General features: G+C 41.1%; 2 protein-coding genes across 2 annotated transcripts in view; both read right to left on the bottom strand.

Annotated features, from left to right (window-relative positions):
- Positions 1-1,260: 1,260 nt before the first annotated feature.
- COX6C (cytochrome c oxidase subunit 6C) lies at positions 1,261-7,228 on the bottom strand. Its single transcript, XM_080380138.1, has 4 exons — positions 7,094-7,228; positions 5,974-6,098; positions 4,215-4,336; positions 1,261-1,387 (listed from the first exon to the last, which is right to left on the bottom strand). The coding sequence occupies exons 2-3, from the start codon at positions 6,085-6,087 to the stop codon at positions 4,217-4,219; spliced, it is 234 nt and encodes a 77-aa protein (XP_080236264.1). The 5' UTR covers positions 6,088-6,098; positions 7,094-7,228; the 3' UTR covers positions 1,261-1,387; positions 4,215-4,216.
- Positions 7,229-7,359: 131 nt separating this feature from the next.
- The window catches only part of RGS22 (regulator of G protein signaling 22), a 72,394-nt gene continuing 51,953 nt past the window's right edge, over positions 7,360-27,800 (bottom strand). The window contains exons 21-24 of the mRNA XM_080380139.1: positions 24,881-24,988; positions 23,092-23,197; positions 22,222-22,331; positions 7,360-20,058 (exon numbers count right to left, since the gene is read on the bottom strand). Of these exons, the coding sequence (XP_080236265.1) occupies positions 19,987-20,058; positions 22,222-22,331; positions 23,092-23,197; positions 24,881-24,988 (396 nt within the window). The 3' untranslated portion in view covers positions 7,360-19,986. The remainder of the gene's footprint in view (positions 20,059-22,221; positions 22,332-23,091; positions 23,198-24,880; positions 24,989-27,800) is intronic.

Below are 27,800 nucleotides of genomic sequence, written 5' to 3'. Positions count from 1 at the left end.
AGAAAAAGCTGGTCAGTACTTAATGACATACAGTGTTTATACTGTACATTGGGAAGATAAACAGGTATCATTTGCTATCGTTAAGCTCTGGTTTACATTTATAGGAGCAGGAATATTTTGCTTACTAGATGGTTTCCCCTGCACCTCTATTGAATTCCTTCTTCGCTTCAAGGAAACACTGCCTATATGGAAAGTTTAGAGACAATCCCACGTTGTGCTATAATAGTGTTCTGGATCAAATGCATTACTTCTTTGCATGCCCTGCTTTAGTCCAAACGTTGCTCACAGATACCTATTAAGTGTTATCATTAATGAGCCATTTAAAATAGTAAGTTACTCCAAACAGCATTTGAACTGAAGACCTTCAAATACAACACAGATGGCTTAATTTGTCATGCTGCTTCATACCAGCCTTCCCTCCTTTTCACACAACCAGCCTGGGCTCCTCTCCTGGTACCCACGTTCAGCAATCAAGAGCTACAGTCCTGGTACCGTCTTCAACCTGGGCAAGCGGCAATGTGCACACTGCACTCTGAATGACGGGTCTCCTGGCAGAAGACAGAGCATCAGGTCTTGGACTACACAGCATGTAGCAGAGATCAAAACTATGCTTAGCTAACTACTTCCAGATATTAAAAAGATTGTATGTGTCTAAAAGCAGCACACAAAGATTTTTCATTACTGTAACACCCTAAAGTAAGTATTTCTTCTTTTATTTGGTCTGGTTTTACCCTCTCTCCCCTTGTACATCAAATATATATGAACATACCTGCAGTTCAGAGTCCATGTTCCAATCAAAGTAACATACCACATATAAGAGCGGGCATTTGCAGTCTGTAAGTCTTGATGTTTGATGTAACAGTTCACTGCTGTAAGAAGGCAATACAGTGATGGCAGTAGAAAAAGATAGGAAGGTTGGCTAGTATATTTCCAGAATTCCTATCCAAATTCTTTCACCTCAAGGTCAGTTCACCTTGTGAAGCCAGAGGTAACACCAACCCTTCCAGAAATCCAGCCTCTCCCTTCCTGTAACAACGATCCTCTTGCAAATTCCCACCAGCAGCTGGGACAACCTAGCTGTAACTGCTTAGGGATATACTTGGTGATCAAATGTGGAATTTGGCCAAAACAGAGATGCAAATAATTCCTGGGGGAAAGGAAACTTGACTTGGTAATCTTGAGCAATTTATGAAGACTTACCACCACTCTTCCCAGCATCTGAGCATTTAAGCATTTCAACATTAAAGACAACAACTAAGCGCCACTGACATATGTATTTTATTTATTGAGTTACATTAGAGCATGCCATGCACCGAAGTGCATTACACTTTACCATTCAGTGAACAAATAAGGTTCGGTCATCAAGTCTCCTTAAACTGGAGGGGATCTGCAAGATTAAAAAAAGAAAAATACTAAGTTATGTTGGACAAACTTCACGCTCTAAGTAAACATATTAGTATGTATGAATGCAAAGCAATAGAGAGAAATGTTTATGTGGTGGTTTAGTCTAGAGGAATTCCCCCTGTTATTTCCTGATGCTTTAAGATTCACACACCCTTCATGTGGCAAACAGAAGTGAAACATGGAACAAATCAAGAGCTGGAACAATACTGCACAGCACATCAGATTCACTGTACATGCTGCACTGATAACTGAATCAATCTTGCTAAGGGCCTGAAAGAGAAAGGAATGCAGCTTTCAGACAGGAGCCAGAGAGGAAACAAGTGGTGTAGGCAACCTACCAAGGAAGGAAGAAAACCAAATTCAAATTGCTTCTCCCCATTACCTTGAACACAATCCAAGACCAGCTCTGCTCCATGACAACAGTCTTGCAAGTGGTTAGCACCAAAATCTTAGCTTGCCTCTTTATTACTGAGCACACAGCAGAGGTACAATACTCCTTGTATTTATACTTGCACTTAGTTTCCATTACCAGTGTCACCACACAAAGGCCACGACAAGTAGACGAAACAGTGTAAGTTCACCCTCGGGTACCAAGTTGCCTGCATGCCCAGCAGAAACAAACTCGTGGAGAATGCCAAGCTAACAAACACCCTAACCGAGGAATTCCCCTCCCTGCCTACCCTACCCTCTCCCTAATCTTCGGGCCAAGTACTGATTTCGGAATGAGTGTTCAATGACATTAAAACACTGTATTCACTGCCACGTACAGAATATATTCCAATAAAACAGGAGATGTAATGCATGCATGACTGCACCCTTTAGGTAACTATACCAAAAAAAGCATCAAATTCAACCTCCATGCAGCTTCCACAGCTAAGATCTAGACTACTGAGGCAAATGAAAATGTCTTCCATCTGTTCTGTGTACTTGTTCTTTTCAAAGTCTTTCCAGAACACTTGAAACACTGGCATTTTCTCCTTCTACTTAAGTATTCCTGTGCAGGCACTAAAAAAAGCCCACCTCTTTCTACTACGGAGTGAAAAATTTAAGTTGTTACATAAATAGGCTAAGGAATAAGAAGCATCAGCAATTCAAACAAAATCACATTTAAAGATCTGTCTTTCACATTTTCTTTTGAGCTGGCGTAATTAAAGGATGGAATAGATGTTTAGGAAACATTTAATTTTAACAGGTGCACACAATGTGTAGCTATTTTTTTTTAAGCTGCAAATGAGAACATAAGTTAACCAAGAATGGAGCTCTATTTGCACTGAAAAAAATCCTGCTCATGATTCCAATTAAGTATTCAACATGCATCCTTGTTGACAGTGTTTGTTTCAAATGATTTTACCACCAGATGGTCTTTCAGAATACTCTGATGAAGGCCACCTGACTAAAGAATGCAATTCCAGTGTCTAAGAAAAGTTTGAAAGTGCCTATATATTAGCAATAGGACCAAACCAGAGGCAGAATTACCAAGATTAAAACCAGGTAAACTTATCATTTCATTATTTTTGTTGCAGTCATAGCTAAAGAACAGAAGTTTCCCTCTCTCACAAAAAAAAAAAAAAAAAAACAAAAAAACCCACACCAAAAAACAGAGAAACTGCCATATTTTTTTCTTTTCTTTTTAAATTTGTTACAAGAGCTGGAGCTCTGCATTTTTTATGTAATTGTGTTATGCAGAAACCAGATAGTTACAGATAGTCACACAAGAGAATTAAGCATTAATAGTGTTAAGTACAAATCTTTTACTCAATCTTGCTTCTTTACACAAAGAGGCTGAGAAAATCCAGCTGGCCAGGATAATTAGAGCCACAGATTATCACAATAATGATCACAATATGAAAACATTCCAAAAGAATGAAAAAGCTATCATTCTAGATTAGTTTAAATTCATTTTAAGAGAAACAGAGAACTCGGTGTAAGAGATTTGGATCAAAAAAGGGGGAGGAATTCTTTATTGAGTTGTCTCATCATAAGCTTGTGCTGTTCAGTGGGTGTGCTTATTAGTAACTACGACAAGTTTGAAATCAAGACTTTTTTCTCCTGGTATTATGACAAGTAAGGGAGAACAAAGTTTGGTAGTCTTCAAACAAAAGGCAGTGTTAAGTGTTAGGAAAACAGTATTGTGAACAAAGTTCAATTCAAGCTTAATTCAGCCTGGCAAAAATCTGAGTATTAGTATACAGAACTGCACACCACTGCAATTTATATATATGTTTATGTATGTATGTACGTAAATATATTTCCCCTCATGACTAGTTATCTTCCTCCTCTCACTACTTCAAGAGACAAAAGGATATGTGCAAACAGTCTCTGTTTCTTACATTAAGATGCATGCTATGAGAGAGAAACAGCCTCTCCATTTTCTCATTCACTGTACCACCACAAGACATAAGCAGTAGATATAGATCGCCTGAAGCTAAGCAGTTCAAGATGTGACAGCATCAATGTAACAGTGGTATCAGGCAAGCCTTATAGTTCAGCTTTGTCTCCTCTGCATGGCTGCGTGAGGAGGGAAAGGCCTGGCATCACTCTGTGCAAGTCTCCTATATCACACAATTAAACAAGTTACCCAAAAGGTACTCAGGAACTTTCTACTCTGCCCTTCCTCTCCACTCCCTAGTTCCCCTATTTCTTCAAGGTTTTATTACCCAGTGGTCTCTCAAAGGTCTCTCTCTTTTTTCTTTGGGAGCACCTTTCTATTTGATCAAAAAGGAAAAGCCTCCAAACAGAAGCACAGTGTTTCACTGAAACAAATTTACTCTTGTTCTAATGCAGAGTAGCTTACTACTAAGGTGCCTTACCATCATTTGGGTGGTGCAGACTCAAACACACCAGCTGCTCTCATGGCTTCAAAGTCCTTCATGGGATCATAGTTTTTATAGAACTCTGCATAAGCTCGCTTTCGGGGTTCAGCAACTCCAAACTGGAAAGTAACACAGAGAAAATTAAAGCTTGCAAAGCTTTACAAACACATTTTCTATCACTGCTATGATTTGTGTCAGTGGCTGTCACTCTAAAAATCCTTCAGCTCAAATTACTAACATATTACTTTGTTACTGTTGAAATCCACAGTTCAGGCTACCTGACCATTGGTCAGAAAAAACAATGTCTGAAGTAAAACCTTAAAAAGAAAGCCCATTACAAGACAGCACATCACTCCTTTAAGATCCAGAAACACTCCACCTATATTGACACTTAAGTGTCCAATGCCCTCCCTGCTAATAGTTTTAGATGTAAAAACATGCCGGTATGGCAATTTTTGTGCCTGCAGGCAGCTGCAAAATTGTAACTCCAGATGATATGGCATCCTAAAACAATGCATTACATTTCAGCTACACTGTAGGTCAACTACAGAAGTCTGGTAAAATTTTACAAGAGTGCTAAGCCACCCTTACAGCTCACCAACATAAAAAGACACAATCCTGACTCCTTGGATACTGAAGCGCAGGGGTATGCTCAAAAAGCCCCCCAAAATGTTCAGGAAAGTCCACGGTGGTTTTCTCCAACAGTTTCTAACATCTAACAAAGTAAATCACTACTTAGATCCATGTTACTTGTTTTAAATATCATCTTCTGCCTTACTAGTGTATTAATATGGGGTGCCAAATAAGATATAAATCCACAGATTGTTAATAAAATAATACTGTCAGTCTGACCACAGACAAACTTGCCTACCTCTTAACAGATGTGTTAAGTAATGTTGAGCTTTAACTGTGCAAGCTTATTGTTTGATAGCCATTTGTTGATCTCTGAGAAGTTTAAGTCCGCTGTGATGTTTCTGTGATGAACAGCCTGAAATTAAGTTAATTGCTAGTCACTTTTATCAAAGGCTTCCTGAGTACTCAAATGCTGCAAATGGTATAAGAATGAGTCCAATGGACAAACCAAGATCCAGTTCTTCCACAGAAATTCAAACTCTGTTGCTTGCTTTGTGTATGAGATCCGAGAATTACTTAGTAAACGTGCTCAAGAACAACTACCACTCTTTTTATCAGAAGTGTCTTAAGGACCACAAAAAACAAACCCCAATCTGTAAGTGGGCTTTTTTGGAAATGTAATGCTCCATTTCCACATAATACTTCAAAAGAGAGGCTAAAAGGACCATACTAGTCTTCCCCACACTAACATCTTCAGTGTGAAGGCTGGGTTTTCCTAAATGTTTATGAGCAACTTTTCTGGGATCAGTCTAGAGATAAAGCAAAGACTTTTGACAACTCTCTCAAGCCTCAGATACTGTGACAGAGAGAAACACAGACTATCTAGAGTTAACATACATCAACCGTGCAAATGATCAAGAGCAGTCTAGGGCTAGGACACTCGAGGTTAAGTTGTCACGAATTGCGTGATCTTCATCTCAACAGCTTAAAGCATCAGGTTATTTGTATCGTTTCTTCAAATGAAGATTAGGAAGATTTATTTATGTTCTGGAAACATGCTTACAAAAATACACTACTAAAGCTTTCTGATGAACAGCTCAACCAAATCTCAACAAAAAAATATTATGAATTCTTAAAACACTCTAATGAGTCCAGTTTATAACTGAATGACTATGGGGCTCACCTTGTATAAAGCTGCACATCCCACAGACACAAAGAATGCCCCAAACAGGTGAAACTTCATCCGCCTGGCCAACAGGCGACGCATTTGTGGCTTAGGCAACAATGCAGACGACATGGTGATATTTCCTAGAAGAAAGGAGGAAAAAAAATAGAGAGGAAAAAAAGAGAATTGTGGGACAAGAAGCTCTACTTAAATAATTTTCTGTAACTCTATCCCAGAAAATTATGGGGTTTATATTGTGTAATAATAATCTTCACAACATAAGCAACAGCACTCCTCTATTTGACTTTTCAATGAGACGATTTAAGGGACAACATTCAAGGAGAACCTATTTATGACGTGAATCTAAGTAAGTTTTAATACTCCTTACATCCAGTACTCACGGAATCAAGAGTGGCCTTTGCTTTTCATACTAAATCCTTCCCTCCCCGCAGGGGTCTACCATTTCAGGCCTGCTGTCCTGGTGTTTACCTCAGAAGACATTCAGAACATTGACGACCTTTTATTCATTTCTAAGGAAAAGCACATGCCTCTTGACCTGGTTTGGGTTTTTGTTTTTTTTTTTCAAACTGCAAACCCTACTGCATTAAAGGATGTTTTTCTGTCGGGTAAGGTTTTACTGGGGCTGAAGCAGGCGGCTCTCTCTGAACAGAGGCTGAAGGCTCACCCAGGCGGGAGCAGCCCCGGGCAGCGCTGCCCTCTGCGCCGCCTCCTGCGCCCACAGGGCCGCGCAGCAGGAGCGGAGACCTGGCGGCGGCCCAGCTGTCCCCAAGGGCCTTGGTCCCCACAGGCCTTGGTGCTGACCGCAGCCCGCTCTCCTCTCACGTTTAGGAGGAACCACCACCGACAGGCCCCTCTCCGGCCACGGCGAAAGCTGCCGCGGCCAGGCTGAGCCGAGCCCCGCGCAGGTCCCCCCTCACAGCAGGCGCGGCCGCCCCCTGCCCCCCAGCAGCGCGCCCGACGCAGCGCCCGTCCCCGCCGCCCTCAGGGACGCGCAGAGGTCACGGGCAGCCGCCGCAGGGCCGGGGCCGCGGCCGAGGAGAGCGGCGGCCGGCAGCCCCCGGGGTGGTGGGCAGCGGGGACCCGGCCGCAGAAGCAGGGAGCGGCAGCGCGGCCTCACCTCAGCGCGGGCCCACCAACGTCCTTCCGCCCCGCCGGCCGGGCGCCCTCCCCTCTGCGGCCCCGGCAGCCCGCATGCGCGGGAGGCGGCCGCCCGGGTACGGCGAGCGGCTCAGCCCAAACGCGGCAGCGCGCGCGGCGCGGGCCCCGTGTGGCGCGGGGCGGGAGTCAGCGAGGGGGGAGCGCCGCCGCCGCCGCCTGAAGGGCGCCCGGGGAGATGCTGCGGTGCCGGCCGGAGGGCTTAGCCGCCGCCTCAGGCCCGCCGGGCACCGAGCGCCCCGCAGAGCAGAGGCGGGCCGAGCCAGGCGCCGCCGCCGCGCTCCCGCCCGCCGAGAGCCCCCCGGCACTGCGGGCGCTCGCTGCCCGCCGCAAGCCCGGCAGGCCGGGCCCTCTGCCCTTGCCGCGCACGTCGGGCGCTTTCCCAGATTTTCAGAGCGGCCATCAAACCCAAACAGCCATAATACCAGAATACGTGAAATAATAACCTACACGGGTCACCAAGAGTGATTGGCCAAGTCCAGAAACAAGCCATCTGTAATCCTTTGTAGGTATCCCTTCGCCGGCTTTCCTACCTTTCTTGGAAATGAGGTGCATGTGTGCTTTGCTCATGGCTTCCACCTAATCACCACCTGCATGTGGTATTGTCGTTTTTATTCCTGGGGACCCTCTGTGGGATTTACACTAAATGCTATAAATTCCTGCCTTGAAAAAAATGAAGCCTCTCCTGTGCAGCAAGGTATTCATTCCACCCTTGCACTCCCTTGCCAAAGCCAGCAGATCCCAATACCAAATGACAGAGGAGATGGCCCCTTAAAACTGAAGAGAAGTTGCTTTTCCTTCGGTGGGATTAAAGAAGAGGAAAGTGACGGTAGAAACTTGCGGAGAGAAATCATACAGCTGTAGCTACGAGCTGGGAGAATGTTCTTCGCAACAGCAGTCTCAATAGATGTGATTTGGACAAGGTTCCTCAAATTGAAGAAAAGTTTGTTACAATAGTTGAGACCAAAATGAAAAATGTCTGTCCGAGAGTTTTTCCCATGTGGATTCGCACAAAAAGCCAAATGTTAATGATGTCATGAGAAAAGAATGACAAGATGTGTCTATAATGGGGTTGTGGGGGATCTTGGGAAATACGTGGGTCCACAAGGGTGCTGCTGTTCCTGAGGTGAGCTCATGCAGTCATTCGGTGAGACCAGGAAGGAAATGGCAGGGAGAGTTGTCTAGGGGACCTTAAAAAGCTCGGCTCAACTTGCCCTTTTATTACACAATGTCAGAAAAAGAGGATACGAAATCAATTGGAATAAAAGCAGAGTGGGTTTCGTGGCTACTATCATTATAAATTATATATGAGGAATTTTCCTATAAGCGCCAGTCTTGGTGAGACAGAATGTTTTGGTGGATGGACCTCGGTCTGCAAATAAAGAAATCTTGATTGCAGTTTTCAATAGCTTACTTCATGGCTGGCCAGGTCATCAAATTCTTTTCTGTGTGACCAGTTTCCCCATGTGCCTGAGGTACGGCTGGCTAGGCGTCTTTCTATTATAGCTAAGATGCTAAACAAAGTGCTAATTGTTATTATTACTTTGTGTCATTACTGTGGAATATACAGCCAACTCCTTATTGTACTGTATAAAGGGCAGTTTGGGACTGTGCAGATAAGGGATAAAAAAGGATATAGGATACACTATTGGAAGAGCCGTGGAAGGAGGGCGGAGATAATCAGCTCCGTTAAGTCAGTGCTCAGAGTTGCTTCCTACCACTCTGGTTTCTGAGTGGATTATAAGACTGAATGCAGTTTTGGCCTTGAGTGGACCCCATGTATCCAAATGCATCAAAGCAAAGAACCCTTCTAAAAAGACAGAGGCATGATACAGAGACAACAGCAGTTATTTCCTTCCCAGTACACCCAGTTCCTGAGGTTTCTGGCACCTGCTCCAGTTGTCTTTTGACATGAATATTAGGACTGTTTGCTCAAAAGGTGTCACAGTTACCAAACTAGAATCTGCAGTCCTCTTTTCCTCTCCAAAATACTGCAGTGCCAGCAACAATTGAGCTTTCTTCATGGTGTCCCTGAAAGGGATCATCTTTTGAGGAGTGATGGAAGGCATTAATGCTAAATCATTTCTTCCTTGTGCTCCACTGAAATTTAAAATAAAATCTACCTCTGACTGTACTGAGAGAAAATTCAGGCAGTATATCCTTGTATTTTCCACTGAGAGTGCCAGCTGTGATACTTAGGATTGTACTTTCTGTGGTGTGGACTGGAGCCGACTCGGAACAGGACTGTGACAATCAAGTGATTTTGCACATGCCACAAAAAGTCTTTAGATAATCATAATCTGGATCAAATTAGAACCAAAAATCTACTGGAAAAAGATCACATGGGACATCAGCAATCCCCTGAGCTGGCTGCATTCCTCAATAGTTTGATTTATTATAAAATCTACCTCTCTATCACAAAAGAAAAAAAATTCAAACAATGCTATGTGCCACATATGAAAATGCATACATCTGTGCTCCTCCTCCCATTTCTGTGCAAGAAATTAACTAATCAAATACTCTCTTACCACGGCTGCATTGACATCAACCAATGGTGTTATGGAACAAAGAAAGATATTGTGGCACAAGAAGTTATTTAACAGATTTGGAATGGCAGCTGTACAAAAAATGAGGGTGAATCAATGATTCCTAAATGGAAAATGCAAAAACTAGTAGGGGCAAGAAAAATATTTTTGTACTTCCAACAGGGCATTATAAACAAATGAGAGAAAAAAAAAAGCAAAAGTTCAAATCGGAATAAATGGAGTGGACAGGGATTTCACAAGCGTTTGTTGATTTTATGCATGCTTCTGAAATAGAAAAACCTCAAAAAAAAAGCAATTCCTTAGGTTTTGTTCAACTTGTAAAGAGACAGATTTTGGTATTTTTATACACATCAAATAGTGATATAATTATGTGAATGATGCTGTGTTGGTACCATCACGAGTTCTATTGTTAACAGAGAGATTTGGCTACTTCCCAAGTTCCCGACTTGCAGGTAAGACATGGCTAATGTGCATTCAGGCCCAAGAACTAGAAAACACACCAGGTTCCACAGCGTAGACATTAACATTCATGTGATGCTTTTTTTCTCCCTATTTTGTTTTCTGGAATATGGTTCTGTATTAATTGTTCTCACTCTGAGGTCCTCCAGGTTCAGAGGGCCTATCTGAAACAATCACCCTGCTTCTTTTAACAGGAAAACCTTGTTTAGATAAATAGCTTTTTAAACAAGTAACATTCCATGTATGTGTCATTCTTACCTAAAAGTTTAACTTAGACAAGTCTAACTTCATCATTTGTTGCCAGAAATGTTCTACATTATCATCTGATTTCTTAGGAAAAAACAAAAACCCACCCACAGAAGCACCTCTTTCCAGTCCCTTTTCATTGCTCAAAGCCCTTTACATGATGCCAGGATTCTTCTCTCTTTTGTGGTTTTAAATGTCATGTAGCCTGTCTGCAATGGAAATAAAGTCATCAAAACCAATGTTTTTATGTCATTCCTTTACTCCTCTGTATTTGCATAGAAGTCCCTTACTCTGAGAGAGTTTTTTCATTCCTCGTCCTTGTTTTTCCAGGAACCTGTAGAGTTAAACCACTTTTACAGACAAATACTCCAATCTACAGTTTAACCAATCGGTGCATGAAATTCTTACATGTAATTCAGTCTCTACAGTCTCTACAGTCACATCCAGCAACTGAGAGCCCATCGGATGTAGGCCACAAGCATTCCTAGCTTGGGTTCAGCTCCAGAAAGTGTCCAAGGTAAGAACAGCATGGGAGCAGAGATCCTCCTTTTGAAAACGAAAGCAAGGACCGCAACACAAGGACAAAAGACCAAGTTTCACAGTCCTTTTCAAAGCACAGCTTGGCTGATGCACTGTGACATGGTTTAGTTCCACACAAGGTAAAATTCTCTGCCTCCAAACACCATATAACGTATGGAAGCTATCATATGGCAGACAATGTCTGCATGACCTGCCCAGCAATACTGGTGACAACCCTGTACACGCAAGCACCTGGTACATTTACCCGTACTTTGATCATGCATGCGTTACAGTAAGTCTGAGCAGAAGATTCATGGGTACCCTTTGGTAGTCCAATGCCATGGAAACAAGAAGCGTTCTTCATACCTTATTAGGGTTTAGACCAGACCTTTTGTTACCTTCTGTTTTTCCCTAGATGTGACCAGTGATCCTCTGACTTCTAGGAAATTAGACAGTGGCCAACTACTGCTGTTCATACAACTGTAATTTGGCTCAAGGGACTAATTCTCACAGAAAATGACAGACCAACTTACCTGTGGGTATAAAACAGTGGCTCTGAAGTGGGAAAGCCTCCTTCAAATAAAAGATCAGACTCACTCTCCACAAGGCGCTACATTTGGCCCCTTCCTTGGTTAGGTTCAACATGCTTGCTCAGGGAAGCTCTCGGCTTGGTGTGCTCCTCTCAGAGGAGCGAGCTGTGTAGAGAGGAGAAGAGGCCTTGCTCAGGTTAGGGACTGCACCCCTAGAGAGTGACACCTAAAACTTTGGAGCTGTAAGATTTAACCTAGAGACATCTATGCCCTTTATTTGATTTACCCAGTACAATACAGAGCTCATTCTGACAAAAAAGACTGGCCCAGGTTATGTGTAAAGTGCCACTTTTGCAATTGTTTCCTGTGGCAAGTTTTTAGACTTTTTCTCATAGGTTTCTAAACCTCTCATTTTAGACTGTTTTAATTCATGTTGAGGTGGTGATGTGGTAAGTGTTCCAAAATGTTGCCAAGTTTTGTTTTCTGGTCTTAAATGACTGTCTAGAAGGAGAGGGGAGTGTTGCTTTCAGACTTGTGTCATCATACTGCCATCACATCAACCAGATTGTGTCTGTATATGAAAAGAGAGTTCCAAACACAATTGAAAACAAAAATACAATAACAAGTACCCCAGAGATTATGTATTTCTTGACCTCTTTATGACCTGGTTAACAAATTGTGAGCCTGAAAGTTTGTCTGTTGTTTCCAAGTACATCACCTGGTCTAATAAAATATATCCCCTCTTCCTAAAAAATGCCATTGCTTTTGTTGATTTTAGTGTTGGAAGAACCTATCCATTTAGAATTGCTATGTTGTGCAAAGACTCCATAGCTTTTATTTGATATTTGGTGGTGCTGCAAATATAATGGATTTTCTTTACAATCATAACTTTACCAACACTTGAGGTCCCAGCAGTCAGGGAGCCTCTGTCTACAGAATCCCCCGTTGAGCTAAAATCCATGTTAGACTGTGGTCCCAGGTTTGAAAGGTGGGGCATGGTCAAATGTGTGAGGCTTCCAGAAAGTAGTCAAATCATCTGTTTGTGTTTTTTTAACAAACTTGTTATTCGCATAAACTTTTAAAATATGTATACTTAAACCAGCCTGTTTTAACTTTACTGTTTTATTTGAAATAATCTAATTAGGAAATTGTGGATCTCGGGTTTCTACTGCATTGAAATTTTTGAGCTTCATGATTAACAAAACTGGCAATAGATAACAGCGTAAGCAACCTTAGTTAAATATATTTTGATTAAATGAGTTCAGGATACATTTTCCTAAGACAAATTTGGCCATGTTAAATATGGCATTACATGTAAATGTCTGGAAAAATTGCAGCATTTTTCCAAGCAGGAGGCATGAGATTACTATAATCCATAGCCTCCACCACAGTATTAATTAGCATGGCTCACTAACCAGGGACGTAATATTTGTAAATGAAACTCTAGAAGGGCATCAGTAAGGAACAGGATGTTGAAGCCAAATGGAAAACATGAACCAATAAAAAGGCTGAACTAGCTAGAAGTGCAAGCTCAGCCTTTGAAGTTAGTTCAAGTACTGCATGCTTTAATTTTGGTGTAATCTTATGATGGGGGTACAAACAAGAACTCAGAAACAGATTTTGTAACATTTGGCCCAATTGTAGATGAATCAGTTTGTTGATGGTTACCAACAATTGCACAGCCAGAGAAGCTGTGGTCTTTGTTAAATTAGATTGAATAATTGGCTTCAGTGGGAGTTTCGGGTGCAGAGCAAATGAAGTGTCACGGCCCTTGACTCTCGTAAGATTCCTTAGCAGAGGCTAAGCTTTTGTATTCAGAAAACCTGAATATGGATTCAGAGAAAATAAGTCCCTCAAGAGTTCATCTACTCACTCCCCTGCCCCAATATGGGTCTTAATATACTTCGTCATTCCTGGCAGATGTGCATATCTTATCTGTTTTTAGAACCCCTCTGATGACAGTAAGGTTACCAAAAGCTCTCAGGGCAGTTTGTTTCCAATGCTTAACTATCGTCTCAGAATACAATCTGTGATTAGTACTATATATTACCTTGGCAAGCCCAACTAAGCTTATATATTTCTGTGCTTTGGTTTTTTTCACTTTGTTTTTTTTTTAATATAATTTCATGTGGAGCTCAGTGACAAAGCCGTACTTTCCTGGTGTTTCACAGAAAAAAATAAAAAAAAAATTTAAAAAAACCAAGAAAAAGAAAAAAGAACAAGAACAAGAAGAAAAGAACAAGAAAAAGAAAAAGATTGCTATTTTCATCCTTTGAACAGCTTTCTGAAGGCCTACTATTGCCAGGTGTTGAGCACCACTGAAGACATGAATTAAGAGAACGAGTTCAACAAATCTGAGGATCAGGCAGACAGGAGTTAAGATGATCTTTGAACTGGAAGGTCATAACTGGAAGATGAACACCATCATACACATTCCTTTTTTAGATCAGGCATTCAGTTCATTAGCTTGAAAATTGTAAATCATTTATCGTAGTCTTTAGTGAATGGCCCAACACACGCTATTAATTACTTTCTCATTTGGGAGAAAAAACACAGAGAAAGTTAATTTTTTTCTTGCATATGCTTTCTAGAGGAAAAAGAACTCCCAAAAAGTGCATTTATTTTCTCCTTCCAACAACTGTGCAGACCTCTGGAAAGAGCCGTGTTCCACCACAAAGCAAGTGTAATGGCTCTGTCCCCTCAAATGCAAGTAAGTACAAACTCAAATGTTTTAATGAAATGTAAAGACCTTCATTTCAAAAAAATACACAGAAGAAAATGGTTAGAATATTGTATTAGGAAAAAGGTGGTATACACCAAACTTATGCTCTATGTGATTTTAACAGTAAAACAGTTTATCAAACAGGGTAATATTATGCATATATGTGTGTAGTGTATATATTATTGCATACAAGCACACACAAATCCATGAAGTATAGATTTTACAGATATGTATACATGGCTGCGCACACATATATACACACAGAAAACTGTAAAGGTATAAATTACTCTCGAGGTGTGACAGAGTCAGTTGCCAAAGTACCTTTTCCAGAAATTAGTGGTATTCAAAAAAATCAGGGTATGAGGTTTACAAAACCAGCACAGATCAGTTGGGTCTCACATCTGGGATGAAATTCATCAAGATGCCTACAAGTGAAAACTACGAAGAATGCTATAAGCTTGTTGATTGCATTTACTGAGCCATAGGCACTATGGCCTATTATAATGAGTATTTCCAATTAAATCTCTCTATTTACTGACTTTGACAGATGGGGAATATTGCATAAGATATTGTGTCCCCGTGCATTCCTTGACTGTGATGCTGTGTTTTTTTCTTGCTCGCCTTGTCATTTGTTTCATTTAACTTTCTCATTAATGGCACAATTGCACTGCTTTGTTCAAAAATCCTTTTCTGAGAAGTGAGGATTACTTTCTTTTTAAACTTCTTGCCAACAAAAGATTTCCAAATGCATATGGTACAGAGGAATCATAGACAAGATTTTTTTAGGGGAAAAAGAAGTATCTAAAATTAAAAGCACAAATCCACTTACTACATTTCCACTTTTCCTTTGACATGAAATGAAATCTTAACGTGAGAAATGCACACAGTTCATCAGCATACTCTGAACAAATACATAATTAACATGTGGAATAAGCAATGCTGTTGTCAACGCTTTCACATATGTTACCATGAAACTAAAATATTTTAATTAGTAGAGAAATAGTGGAAAATCCAAGTAAATGCAGCCTGCGCTTGACATATAAATTAGCTTGGCTCAATGAATATTAAAAGTAAGAGAATCTCATCTATACCTTGACTACCCTTACCATACTAGGACAGTTTAGTGGGTCCTGCATAATTCCAATCTGCTCCAGTGCACTGATAAATTATTACTTGGCAGAGAAGTATCCATTGTGGCCATTGTGCAAATGCTTTGCTAAATCGCTAGTAGAAATCAAAACATGTGAGTTCATTAGCAGGCAGGTAGAAAGTGTAGACTTTGGTGTTTTGTATTAATCCAATGTACTGGACTGACCGAACCTTATTTGAAGGCTACATAATAAGAGGAAAAATAAAAAAACTATATAGCAAAACCATGTGGCTTCTGATTTGGGAACTACAATTTAGCTTATTAGACATGGACCTGTTCCAAAAGTGCACATTCAAACAATCATGCTTGAAGGAGTTAGAAACACAGATGTGAATTATAACTCACTGAAATCCTGGGAATGCTCCAAATCAGGCCATTAGAGGTAGGTTTGAACTGTGGGTACAGATCCAGATCTAAAATTTTTGTTCAAACCTGTCTTTCCCTAACATTTTTACAGCAACTACTGAATGTATTAAAACCAGCAATGTTCCATAATCTTAAAAAAAAAATACCAGTTAACCCCATCTTAGCTGTATTCAGACACAATTCACAATGACTGACTAAAAGCATTTCTATGAAAAGGCAGTAACAAAAATCATCAGTTTAATGTAACGGGACAGTTTAAACAGGTCAAATTCAAGCTGGATTACTGCAGCTCTGTTTGCCCCAGAGAACTGCACAATGATCAGTTTGGCCCCATATTTAACATCAGAAACATAAATAATTTAAGGATTTTCTTTTCCGAGTTTGGGACAGAACCTTGAAACATCTGGTCTCTTTTCAATCATTTTTACACACACACAAGCTGAAGTCAACAGTTTTGGCTGGCGCAATAGTGTTGGGTGGGATTGAGGCTAGCCATTTCACAAGCATACAAGGGGCAGAGGACAGAAGATGTCCCCAGATCTGTAATACTTTATAGGACTAAAGGCACGGAAGGAGCAATGAAGGGACACTTGCCATTTTTCAGAACTCTCAACAGCAGGAAACTGAGAGTCCCACATTTATGAAAATACCCAGCTCACTGATGCTTTTATCTGTAGACTTCATTCATGCAGGTTTTTTCTTTTTTTAAGTCAAACATATTTGCAAAGTGAGTGACAATGATCCTTCTCATGTAAGACATAGAAGGTGTGGCACAAAGCAGTCTGGCCTTGGCCACCCAGTACTGCATAACAAGAAAACCAATGACAGAAACTGGGTCTGCTGAATCTGGTCTACTGCTGTGCCTGCAAAGCACCTGTCTTTGTTGCTGGTCTCAGTTCCTGAGGATTAGATACTAGATATGCACACCTTGAAAGGGACAAAAAAAATCCACAGCTCAGAGTCTAAGAATGTTCCTCATTAACAGGACTTTCAGAAACAGCCACTAAAAAGAGATCATGAGATGTACAGAAGCCATCGCAGAGCAGCATTGTACAGACACAAATTAGAAGGAATTGTGACCCTTTTTAAATGGCCTGGTGACCACCACTGCCACTTGTGTAAACTATTGTTAGGTGTGCACCTTAGTAACATAATCAAGCACTACATATTTTCAGGAATTCATCTCACAGTCTGGTGCTTTGTGTCATGCAATAGCAGCAGAGAAGTCAAAGTGAAATGTATAAAGCCATTTCTGAAGTGCATAGTCACAGCTAGTGTTGACATCAAAAGTATCTGCATGAGCAACTTCAGGACCACACCCTCAATGATAATAAAATGTTTTAATAAACATGACAGGTCTGAGGAGAGAAAAGTGAAATACCCAGTAATATCATCTAAGTGTAAATATTTACAAATCCGAATGATGGCTTAAAAACGTTCCAAAGTAGTCCCAATATGTTGCATTACTTGGGAGTGAACAACAAAAGTAAGTCTGAATTAATATGTTTGGATTGTTTATTTTGAACACCGCTAAAGTGTAAATCTATCCAGAGGAGTTTCTAGGTTTGTAGGTATCTGAAAACAGAATTGTTTTTATTATCTGTAGCAGCAAACTCCACAAAGAACTGTTGTTCTGCTATAGACTTCTGAAAGTGGCAAAGTATATGTAGTTAAAATAAACAAGGAATAAAGTTTTAGTTGTCTAAAAGGAGAGGTGCTGGGGTTGTTTTTTAAACTTTAAAACAGTTCTTTAAAACTGCTGAGCTCACACAGGTGGCAGATGAGCAACTTGAGAGAGGACAGATCTCAAGAGCAAGATAAAAAGGCAACAGCAGAGCAAGCTTTCTGAGGTTGTTAGGTCTCTACACCTGTTCAGTTTTCAGGCTCCCTGCTGGAACTGGCAATAATCATTACTTGGTCTCTCGGAGTGAGATTAAAACCACTATTCCATTTCAGATATAGCACTAAATAGCATTTATGGTGAATCTACCATTGGATCCAATTAGATTCAGTAACCCAGAAATGAAAGGTTGCCTGTCTCCTAATATATTACCTGTCCAATTGCTCAATATTTCTTTAAAATTAACATATAAAATGGGCATAATGATATGACATGTATTTCTAGCATTATTAATACATGTGATCCTCCTCAGTTGCATGCTAAAGACACGGCATTTAAATGACTGTACATATGTGTATATACACACATACATACATGCATATATATTTCAGTTAACATGGAGACAGAACAGCAAACTGGATTGAGGGTTATCATCAGTTTGTAGAACGTTGAGTCGATAGAACCAGCTTGCAAAATTCTACTCATTGAAGTACACAAAGTTCTTTTTTTTTGTTTGTTTTTGATAGCCGTGTATGGTATTAATCATAGCAACTGTCTGGGACAGTAGTTTTTGCATGGGGGCTGGTAAATTTTCATTAACAATTTGGCAGAGCTGGAACATATTCACAAGGACTTTTATCATCTGTGACAAATATCTGGATAATATTTTTCATTTTAGAAGTAATCCAAATACGATTCAAGTCAAAGCTACCCGCATAAGATAAGCATTGTCTATGTGTTATTTAACTGTCTCAGAATGCCATGAAATCAAGCATACAACAAAACAGAAACTGACTGCTGCACTCCAGCATTTGGTTGCGTGCACTGTACTGACCACAGCAGTAGAAGGTGGCCTTTCACATGTTTTTTAGACTGACATACATCACTGCATTTATGGCATTTCATGATTCTTCTTTGCCTTTCACATTAATGAGTGGTAGGCCACACAGTACCACATGTGCTCTGCTCGCTACAAGATGCTACATTCCACCGTCCCCAGATGTACTGAGCATTAAAGTTTACTGCATCTGTGAAGTTTGGGAAAATGTGAAAAACAGGGACAAGAATTTTATGGTTTACCCCCTTGTGGCTTCCACCCAAGACATCCTTCTCAGGTAATGTCACACGAGCAAACCACCCAAACATAAAAGGAGTGGAGATAAGCACGAAGCAAACTGAACGGTGGGGAAAGTAGGAACTGAACCAATGATCTCCCTTGCTCCTTCTGTGAGGATATATGAGCAGGGCAGCTATATCCATGAAAGAGTGTCTTTCTGCCCTGACAGCCTGTCTGAAGCAACTGCTGATGGAAATCCCATACAACTCTTGATCATTGTGTCAAGAGTGAAAAGGAAAAAGATTATTAGTTGTCCTTACCTGCCAGTCCACACTGAGGAGGAAGGCACTCATGAATGGTCCTTAGCAGTATTACCTAAGAGCTCCAAGTGAAGAACCTTTGCTTCTGACAACTGGGACAGGGCTACATGGCTTGTTCTCCTTGTCCAAGAGGTTAGGAGGGTTAGCAGAAGACAAAAAATCCCATCCCTAACTCTGGGGTAGTCCTCAGGAACTCACCAAGCTGGAGCTCACTGATCTGCCTTTCTCTTACACGCGTTACACACACATAGAGAAGAATGGAGCCAACAACTTTGTGGCTGGGGACTGGTGTTTAAAGTGGTCTGAAAAATGTTGAGAGGTCTACCATCAGCCTGTCCCCTGCCTAGCAGTTAATTCTGTCCCTGCCCCCTCTTAACTCCCCAATTAATCTTTTGGCCTTAACCGCAACACATCAACTCTGCCCCAACTCTTTCTAAAACTCTTCAAATTGTAAAAAGAAACAAGAAAATAGGGAGAGCTACACAAAGGCAATGAGCTCCTGCAACCTTCCAGTGAGTAATGCCTTGGGAAGAATGACGTTTTACTGAAGTTCTCAATCACATCTGTGTCTCAATGTATTTTAAGCCTTTCTTGTGGAACAAAACTCAGAAAAGAGTTTTGTACTCAGAAGGTGTACTTTGGACCAGGAATTAGACTGGATTGGGAGCAAACCACGAGAGCATCTGATTTTATGGTAGCTCAGACACATGAGTTATCCCTGACGAATAGAAGTTGTGTGAATTGCAGTACTGAGGGCATAGTGTGCCAGGACATAATGTTTCAGGACTGTCAGTTCAATGCAGATTATAATTCTAAAAATTACTTATTCGTTAGATCAGGCACCGAAGGACTGGGTTTGATCATAAGATCTTTAGGACCAAGACCACCTAGTTGTTTCAGTCCAATCTTACTCTGATTTGAGCCTTAAGGTGTACTATTAACCAAATAAGTAACACAAGACTCAGTATCACAATCATGTTGATATGGAACACATTTGAAGATGTTTATTTTCTACCCTTGACTAATGTCCCGTGGTTGTTAATAATATTCCAGGTTGTTACCTTTGCTCTGGAAACATACGGACAAACATTGCATCCACATTATTTTTTGTGTCTCCTGCTCACCTCCACTGAATGTCTCTTCATGCCCTTCCTCAGAGAGATTTTATCTGCCTGCAAAAGTTAACACAATGTCATTGCTCTGTTGTAGCCAGTTGAAATAGCCAGAACAGTTCTCCAATAAATACATCAAAAAGAGAGAAACAAAGAGTGGTTGGGTTGGCCCTCACTAGCAGCCAGTCTTCCACTCACTCCCTACCCTCCAGCAGGACAAGGGGAGGAAAAAGGAAAAACAGGAAAGAGAAAGCCTGTGGGTGAAGCTAAAGACAGGGAGCTTGCTGACCAATTACTGTTACAGGCTAAACTGGGGAAAATAATTTATTGCCAATTACAATAAATCATTACTGACTTAGGTAGTGGGAAACCAAAAACAAGAAAAAGAAGAAACCAACATTTACACACTTAGAGAAAATGCACCCCCTTTCCCAGGTTCAAGTTGACCCCAAGCACCTCTTCTCCCCTCCTTATTATCACCACAGGTTTCACTCTGTCCCTTTGGTGAGGCACTGGGAAGTCTCTTCTTCCTTCTCACTCTTTTCCACTGCTGCAACATGGGTCCTCCACGGGCTGCAGGGAATATCTGCTCCACCACAGAGCACCTCTTCCTCCTCACCCTCCTCTGCCTCCTGTGGCCTGGGTGCTCCCTGTGTTGTTTTTCACTCTTTTTATTTTCTCTTCCTCCCTCTGGCTTTCCTTGCTCTTAAATATGTTTCTCCAGAGTGCCAGCATCATGGCTGCGGGGCTCACCTGTGCCCTGAGGCAGGTACATTGGAGCTGGCTGTGCCCGGCATGGGGCAGCCCCGGCCACTCCTCACAGGGGCCGCTGCCAGCGCCTGGGCATTTGTACCCCATACACAAAGTGTTACCTCCTCTGTAACAAAGTGGAGAGAAGCTGTCCCATGAAGAGCAGCAGCGGTCTTTTGTAGATGTCTCACCCCACCAGCGGTGATCAGATCAGTGCAGAGAACGCGGCTGAGGAGAACTGCCAGAGGGTGTCATGGCGGAAGGAGAGGAAACCACTCGAAAGCAGTGGCACCACTTGAGTTTTTGGGAGGGACTGGGCAAGGCAGACAAATTTCCAGAGTGGGCTGCAACTGAAGGTGGTGGGAGAGACCTCTCAAACCGCTCAAGGCCTTTACTTCCTCATTGCGTTAGCCTGTGACACAGCCTGATGCCTGGCAGAAATGCGACTTGCAGGTTTGGGGTAACAGGGAGGGCCAGGAGCTGCTGGGCCACAGCAGGGACTGCTGGTGCCTTGTGGGCCCTCTGAGCACTGCGGCCTGCTGGGGGCCTCTGAGCCACGGAGCAGGGCCAAAGCCCCGGTGCAGGGAGTCCCCACAGCGATACAGCTGCCTGCGAAGCACAGCTGCAGTACAGGAAGGCATACATGTGTGAAGTATAGTAACACCTGCAGAGGTGCACAAGGGCAGAGACAACTGGATGACTTTAGCTGCAACTAGAGGAGGTGATAAGGAGGCAGAAAGAGAACATGAGGGAAGACCAAGGAATGCTACAGTTTTCTCTGAAGCCACCTGCAGAAAACCCTGCCACAGGAGTGTGTTCAGATACTGAGAAGTTTAGGAGGATTAGTAAAGGCAGGACACCAACTTGCCTAAAACAGCAGTGTTGCAGTATAGAATTAGAAGCAGAAGGAGGAGCAGAAAAGGAAGGGGAGCAACAGTCCAAGTTCTATCAATTTTTTAAGTCCATCTAATTTCAGCAAAGGCTTAAAGAAATAAAACAAGACCTCCAGGGGACTCTTCCATCTGCGAATTCAAGCTTTGAAGCAAAATCTGAGGGGGTTTGTCTTTATCAGATCTCTTTGCTGTCACACTTATTTTTCCCATTCTAATATTTAATTGGCTTCGGCAGAGATGATCTATTGCTAGTTCTGTGTCAGGCCCTTGCCAGTAACTCCATGGGGTCTGAGCTTCCTCCAGTCATCTCATGCTCCTATTTAAAATATTTTAACTGGAAAGCTTAGATAAATGCATTTCAAAGATGACCGTTTTGCAACAAAATTCCATCTGGTCAACGTTAGGTCCACTAACCACGGTGGGAGTGAAAAATAAACTTGCCTTCATGTTGAGGCTGTACAGCTTCAGGTAAACGTGATTGGAGTAACTTGCTAGTAATGAGCATCAGCACTGACAGCAGAAAAAATAGCTTTTAAGAATCCAAATTTCAACGCACACTTGTTGGCCGTTCAGTACTCACTTTCTGTTTCTTAGGAAGATTTGAGTGTTTCTCCAAAATCACACTACTCTTTGGAGAAATGGTGGATTTCTCAGAGTTTCCAGGCTTCAGAAAGGACATAGATGAGGTACCTGCATATGGAAAGAAAATTATAATGACGGGAAGCTGAAGGGGTTTAATATTACATAGTGCTATTGCTAGCCCTACTGCTAAATGGAGTCACTTAATGAACAAACAGGTCATAATGTCCTTGGGGAAGACCTAAGAGGATATTCACAGCTGAAACAAGGATGAAGCAATGCCTCTTACATCCCCTGAAACTGAAAAACTGGTGAGAACGAAAGTTTCATCTCTCTGGTTATATGTAAGTTGATGAAGCACAAGAAACCAGGGAGGTGAAATGTGTATGGCAGGGGTCCTCAAACTACGGCCCGCGGGCCAGATACAGCCCCCCAGGGTCCTCAATCCAGTCCCCGGTATTTACAGACCCCCCCCGCCCCCCCGCGGGGGGTTGGGGGGAAACCAAGCAGCCACAGATGACTGCCTGCCACTTCATCCGCACACCGGCCCCGTTTAAAAAGTTTGAGGACCCCTGGTGTATGTGAACCAAATACAGTTGCCATGTCACTGCAGAATGAAGAAATGGCCATATTCCTCTCTGCAGTGGGACCTGGGCAGTAAAGGCAATTCTGATTCCCTGCAACTTTCCCTTTCTTAGAAACCTTATAATTCAGAAGAATGGTACAAAGAGCAACTCACTTGCAGACAGCATAAGGAAGGCAGAGGTTTATGTATGCAACTCCAAAGCAGAGAAAACAAAATCCTTATACTGAGAGAATGTCACCTAAACTATAAACTTGTCTTCCTAAAGTACAGAACTTGGTTAACAACCTGTAAGGAATGATGATGATGAGGTTTTCTCTAGATCTTCCTGCATTTTAAGGAGTATTCTCTCCTCCTCCAAGGCTTCTATGTACTTGGAATAGGACCAGGAAGCCTGCAAGAACCATTAAAAACCATCAGCCTCCAGACCATGCTGCTAGCAGCTCCTGATCCATTTCAACAGTGAGACAAAACCCTTGTTTATGTTATATCCCTGTTATTAAATAATCACAATTATTAAGAAAAGGATTTTTTTTCATTACAATATTGGAATAATGGGAAAAATAGTATTGCTGCATATAAGCAAATCTCAAAACACCATGAAATGCAGTTTAAGCAAGTTCGACAGATGTGATATTTACATTCATTTATTCTCCATCCCTTGCCTGAGTCCTATTCTCTCTCCCTTTGTCTTCAAAACCTAAATACAACAGACCTTTCCCCTCCCAAAATATTACTGTTTTGTGCTACTGAGGACTCGATTTTATCTCTCTGCCACATCCTTCCAGTGTGTCCTTTCTCAAATCATCAAAGCTGTCATTAGCCTCACAGTTTTTTCTGCCTGCCCTCTCAGGCAGAACACTGCTACGGTTACAGGCAGATCAACAGGAGGTGTCATCCTCTTCTTTTCTAAGGAACAAATGTTGCTTTTTGTAATGCAACAACCACAGTTTGCATTCCATGTAAATTTTAGGTCACTCTCCCAAATCAGTATGGGAACTATACTTTTATTTGGGCTTTTTTTTTTTCCCTACAACGTGAGAAGTTTGGGGCCAATTTGTCATGTCATGTCATGACTCATGACTTCTAGCATCTTCCTAAAGCAGAAAGGGGCTTGGAGAAGAAACTGCTATGTAAAAGATGCTTGCTCTTTCTGCAATTACCTGCCTCTTTTTGAGGGCTTAGGCATATGGTATTGATATACTGGCTCACTCAACCTGCCTTTTTTTTTTTTAATAAGTATGAACAAAAGTTAAAAGGTCCATTTAAGGGATAAAAGTGTAAGCTTTACTATGCCATTTAAACCGCATTTTCATATTTCAGTGGTATTTTAGGCTGCCTGCTTCTATGTTCTTCTCATTGCTAATGTAATGTCATGGGAAGAGCTCTATGGAATACAAGCAGTGGCTGAAGTGTGATTTACTCTTGCATCGTCTGACATAGTTCTGATTATCTGGTTGCATAGATTCCCCATTATGTTATGGCAGTGTCAACTCAGCTATGAATGACCCCTTGATATGCCCAAGGTGGCATGTCTGTTCTTCCTGTTTCTCTAATAAAACTGTTACCTTTTCACTAGAGATCTGATGCATCAGGAGAGTTGTTCTGGAAGAAGTACTGAAGAGCTATTTTCTGCCAGTTTTTCTATTCAAATACCTAGATTTTCTAAATTAGTTCAGCTTCAGTTTTTGACATATGAGCAGAACAGGTCTCAAATTCTTTCTGGATATGAATTTCACAAGTAATGAAAAGCTTCTTATTCCAGAATTGAACTTCCTTTTCTTCTATTTACATTTAAATAAAGATTCTTTTAAAATCTACACACCTAAAGAGCTTAATATGTTGTTATATATTAATACTACTGAGAATCTAAATCTGAAAAAATAAATAAATAAAGGGAAAAATCACCTGTAAGGTAGGTAAACTTATAACAGCAAAGTTAATTGTGGAAGAATGAAAATTTATTGAAGAACCATGTGACAGTAGTCTTCAAAACCAAACTCCACCTTCCCATTCTCCCAAGATCATTTTATCTCTCTTGAATTATGATATCTGTAGGAACATGTTTATTACTCACCTGCCACCCATATCCATCTGAAAATGATGCAGGTCCTCTCTCCACACTGATGTTATCTACAAAAGCACTGCCTGATAGACCAATGAGTTTTGTTCCCACTTCTTTACCCTGCCAATAATAAGAACTCATAATTAGATGTAAACAATAGTTACTGAGCTAAAGTAAAAACCAAAGTCTGAGGGATTAAAAATTGCCATTGGAAACAAGATAGTGTCATACGCAGTAACATTTTGTAATGCACGGTTTCATAATTCATCACATTGGGAATAATAAAAAATAGCAAAAGATACTGCTTTTTTAAGGCTTTTTTTTTTTTGCCTAATCAAAGTTTCCTGACCTCTACACTCCTGCAGACTGTCCTCCTTTCAGATTCAATACCTGCTCCAAAATATAGCTAAGTGAGAGGGCAGATCTGCAACAGAACGTATTTCAAGGACAGAGAGGCCATTGTGACCCTCTAATTAGGCCTCACATATAAATGTAGAACACAGGATTTGTCATGATTAATTCCAGCTTGATCCAGTAGCTGTGAATGAACTACAGTATACATGTTAGGAGAAGAGACAATCTGATTTAAAACATTTACAGTGAAGGACAAGGTGTTGTAACCCTTGGTAAACTGCACTGGTGATTAACTTTGTCATTTTCATGTTGCTTTAGTGTTTTACTAAGCTGCACCTTTGCACATCTTGTCTGATGATCCCAAGACTCTTTCTGAACATCAATCAATGTTCATAATTAACCTCACATAATTAACCCCACAACATCTCCATAAGGTGGGTAATATAACCCTGTCATGTTGCAAATGAGAAAGTGAGAATTAGAGGTCAAATGGTTCCTAAAGTCACTCAGAAAGTCCCTGAAAGATCTGGAAAAGGATCAGAATATCTTACTTCCTTGTTTCCAAAGTGCCTTTTCCTTCCTCGTCATCCCCACTTTCCTATGAACCCATCATCTATAAGTGACTTTTGGGTATAGAACTGTGCAGGCAGTGTGATGTTTATCTCTTCTCCAAGAAGCAAGCTTACTAAATTCTGTGGTATGCTCAACTGAGGGAGCCGGGATGCCAAAGCAAATACAGAATTAGTGTGTGTACTAATATACTACAGTTTACATTTGCTAGCTTTCTCAATGAGAATGGTGCATTAAGTGAGGTCTTTAATAATGCCTTCTCATAATAAATTAGGCAATGTCATATCCCATGACATTACACCACTTACTAATAAATAAACTTACTGCTAAGATGCTTAAAGAGAGATGAGGGAAACATGGAAAAGGAAAATTAATGCTTATGGCTTTACCTTTCTCTGCTCAGGGCATGGAAAGAGTAAGTACAGGTCTACAGTGTAAATTAAAACTATTTTGTATGCTTGAAAGCAAAAAATCCAAAATCTATTTTGGAGATAAAATGCAACTGTATATACAACAAATTACAAATACTGACATCAAGGCATTCTGAAAAATGTGACTAATGATATCTTTAAAAATATGTGGCATGTGCATCTAGCGTTAGCGAATAAATCCCCAGATGGGCCAGAGATAAGCCCATATAGCTGCGCCACACTAAGGGCAAATGTGTGAAAACAGAGAAGCAAACCATGCTTTCCCAAGGCAACATCTTCTAAAGCAACTATTTCAGTTCAATAGTGAAGCAATCACATTATATTGAATGTTCAAGCTTACTTTACCCTGTACCTTCCCATCCCTGCCTTCCAGACACTAAGCTTAAAAGAGGTCTTAGCATTGTACAGTGCTTGCATGGTGTCCCTTGCTGTCAGCCACTCCTCCCCTGTACTGTCCATTGCCAGGAAGCCTTTGATAGGATTTGCTCCAAAAATAACAAATAGGCACACACAAAAAATACTGAGATAGTCAAATAATACAAAGTCATGCAGTCAAAACCTCCTTATCTGCCTATTTTTTCCAATATACTACATAAAAATCCAACTCTTCTCCAGTCAGTTCAGAAAGTGAGGTGAGCCCAGGTAGATTGGGCATCCCAGGCAAAAATTTGGGAGGAAGGAGAAAGTAAAATTCCTCCCCCAAGACCATGATTGTTCCATTTGACATAAACCCCAAATGGCAACTGATTTGTGGTGGCAGGGGGAAAACACATATAAGAAAAAAAAAAAATTCTAACCCTTGCCAGAGCTTTCCACTCCTTCAACGTGAGCCTGGTGGGGCAGAGGAGCATAGACATTATTTTAAATGCCAAGAAATCATCACCTTATACAAGCTGCCAACCTGCTATTGCAGTATCCTTCAGGGATACTGAATCATTTGTCACTGAGGGGACAGAAATCTCAGACAAGAGAACAGGGAATGGCAAATTCTTTAAACATTAATAGAAGGGGGAAAGGGCTTCACAAACTTATCTGTTCCACTTATTCTTTCAATAAATTTTAAAAGGCAATTGGTTCACTGATAATTTTTTGTGAGAAATATAGTCTGCAAACTGTTTACTGATCTGCATTCTCTGCCTGTCATTTTCTAAAATTTCTTACCCTATTTCCCAGCTTAGAAGGGTAATTCACCTTTCCCATTTGTTCTCCATAAAAGCTAGGCTTTTGCCCTCCTGGCCAACATTTGCTCTTTACTTCCTTGATCTTAATCAGAAATCTTATAGACAGGCAACAAACAGATGGAAAAAATAAGTCTGTGAAAACACAGAAGTGCATTACTTTGAAATATTGCATTCTTGCACTGTAAGTATTGCCAATGGCCTTGCCAGATATATCTGTATGGAGGCAACGTGCTTTGGAGAAAGGAACATGAGTTCTTGGATTTTAGACTTGACTTGACATTGGTGTGTGGCCTTGAGTAATGCTTCACTGGTCCTCAGTTTTCATGTGTCTAAAACAGGACAACAATTTGTACATGTTCTTATGAGCATATATGTCTTTATCTGTCCAGGTACTCA

This window comes from Falco punctatus, assembly GCF_963210335.1.
Source record: "Falco punctatus genome assembly, chromosome: 3".
In the NCBI taxonomy this organism is placed as follows: domain Eukaryota; kingdom Metazoa; phylum Chordata; class Aves; order Falconiformes; family Falconidae; genus Falco; species Falco punctatus.
This window is presented reverse-complemented; position numbering and strand designations above follow the sequence as displayed.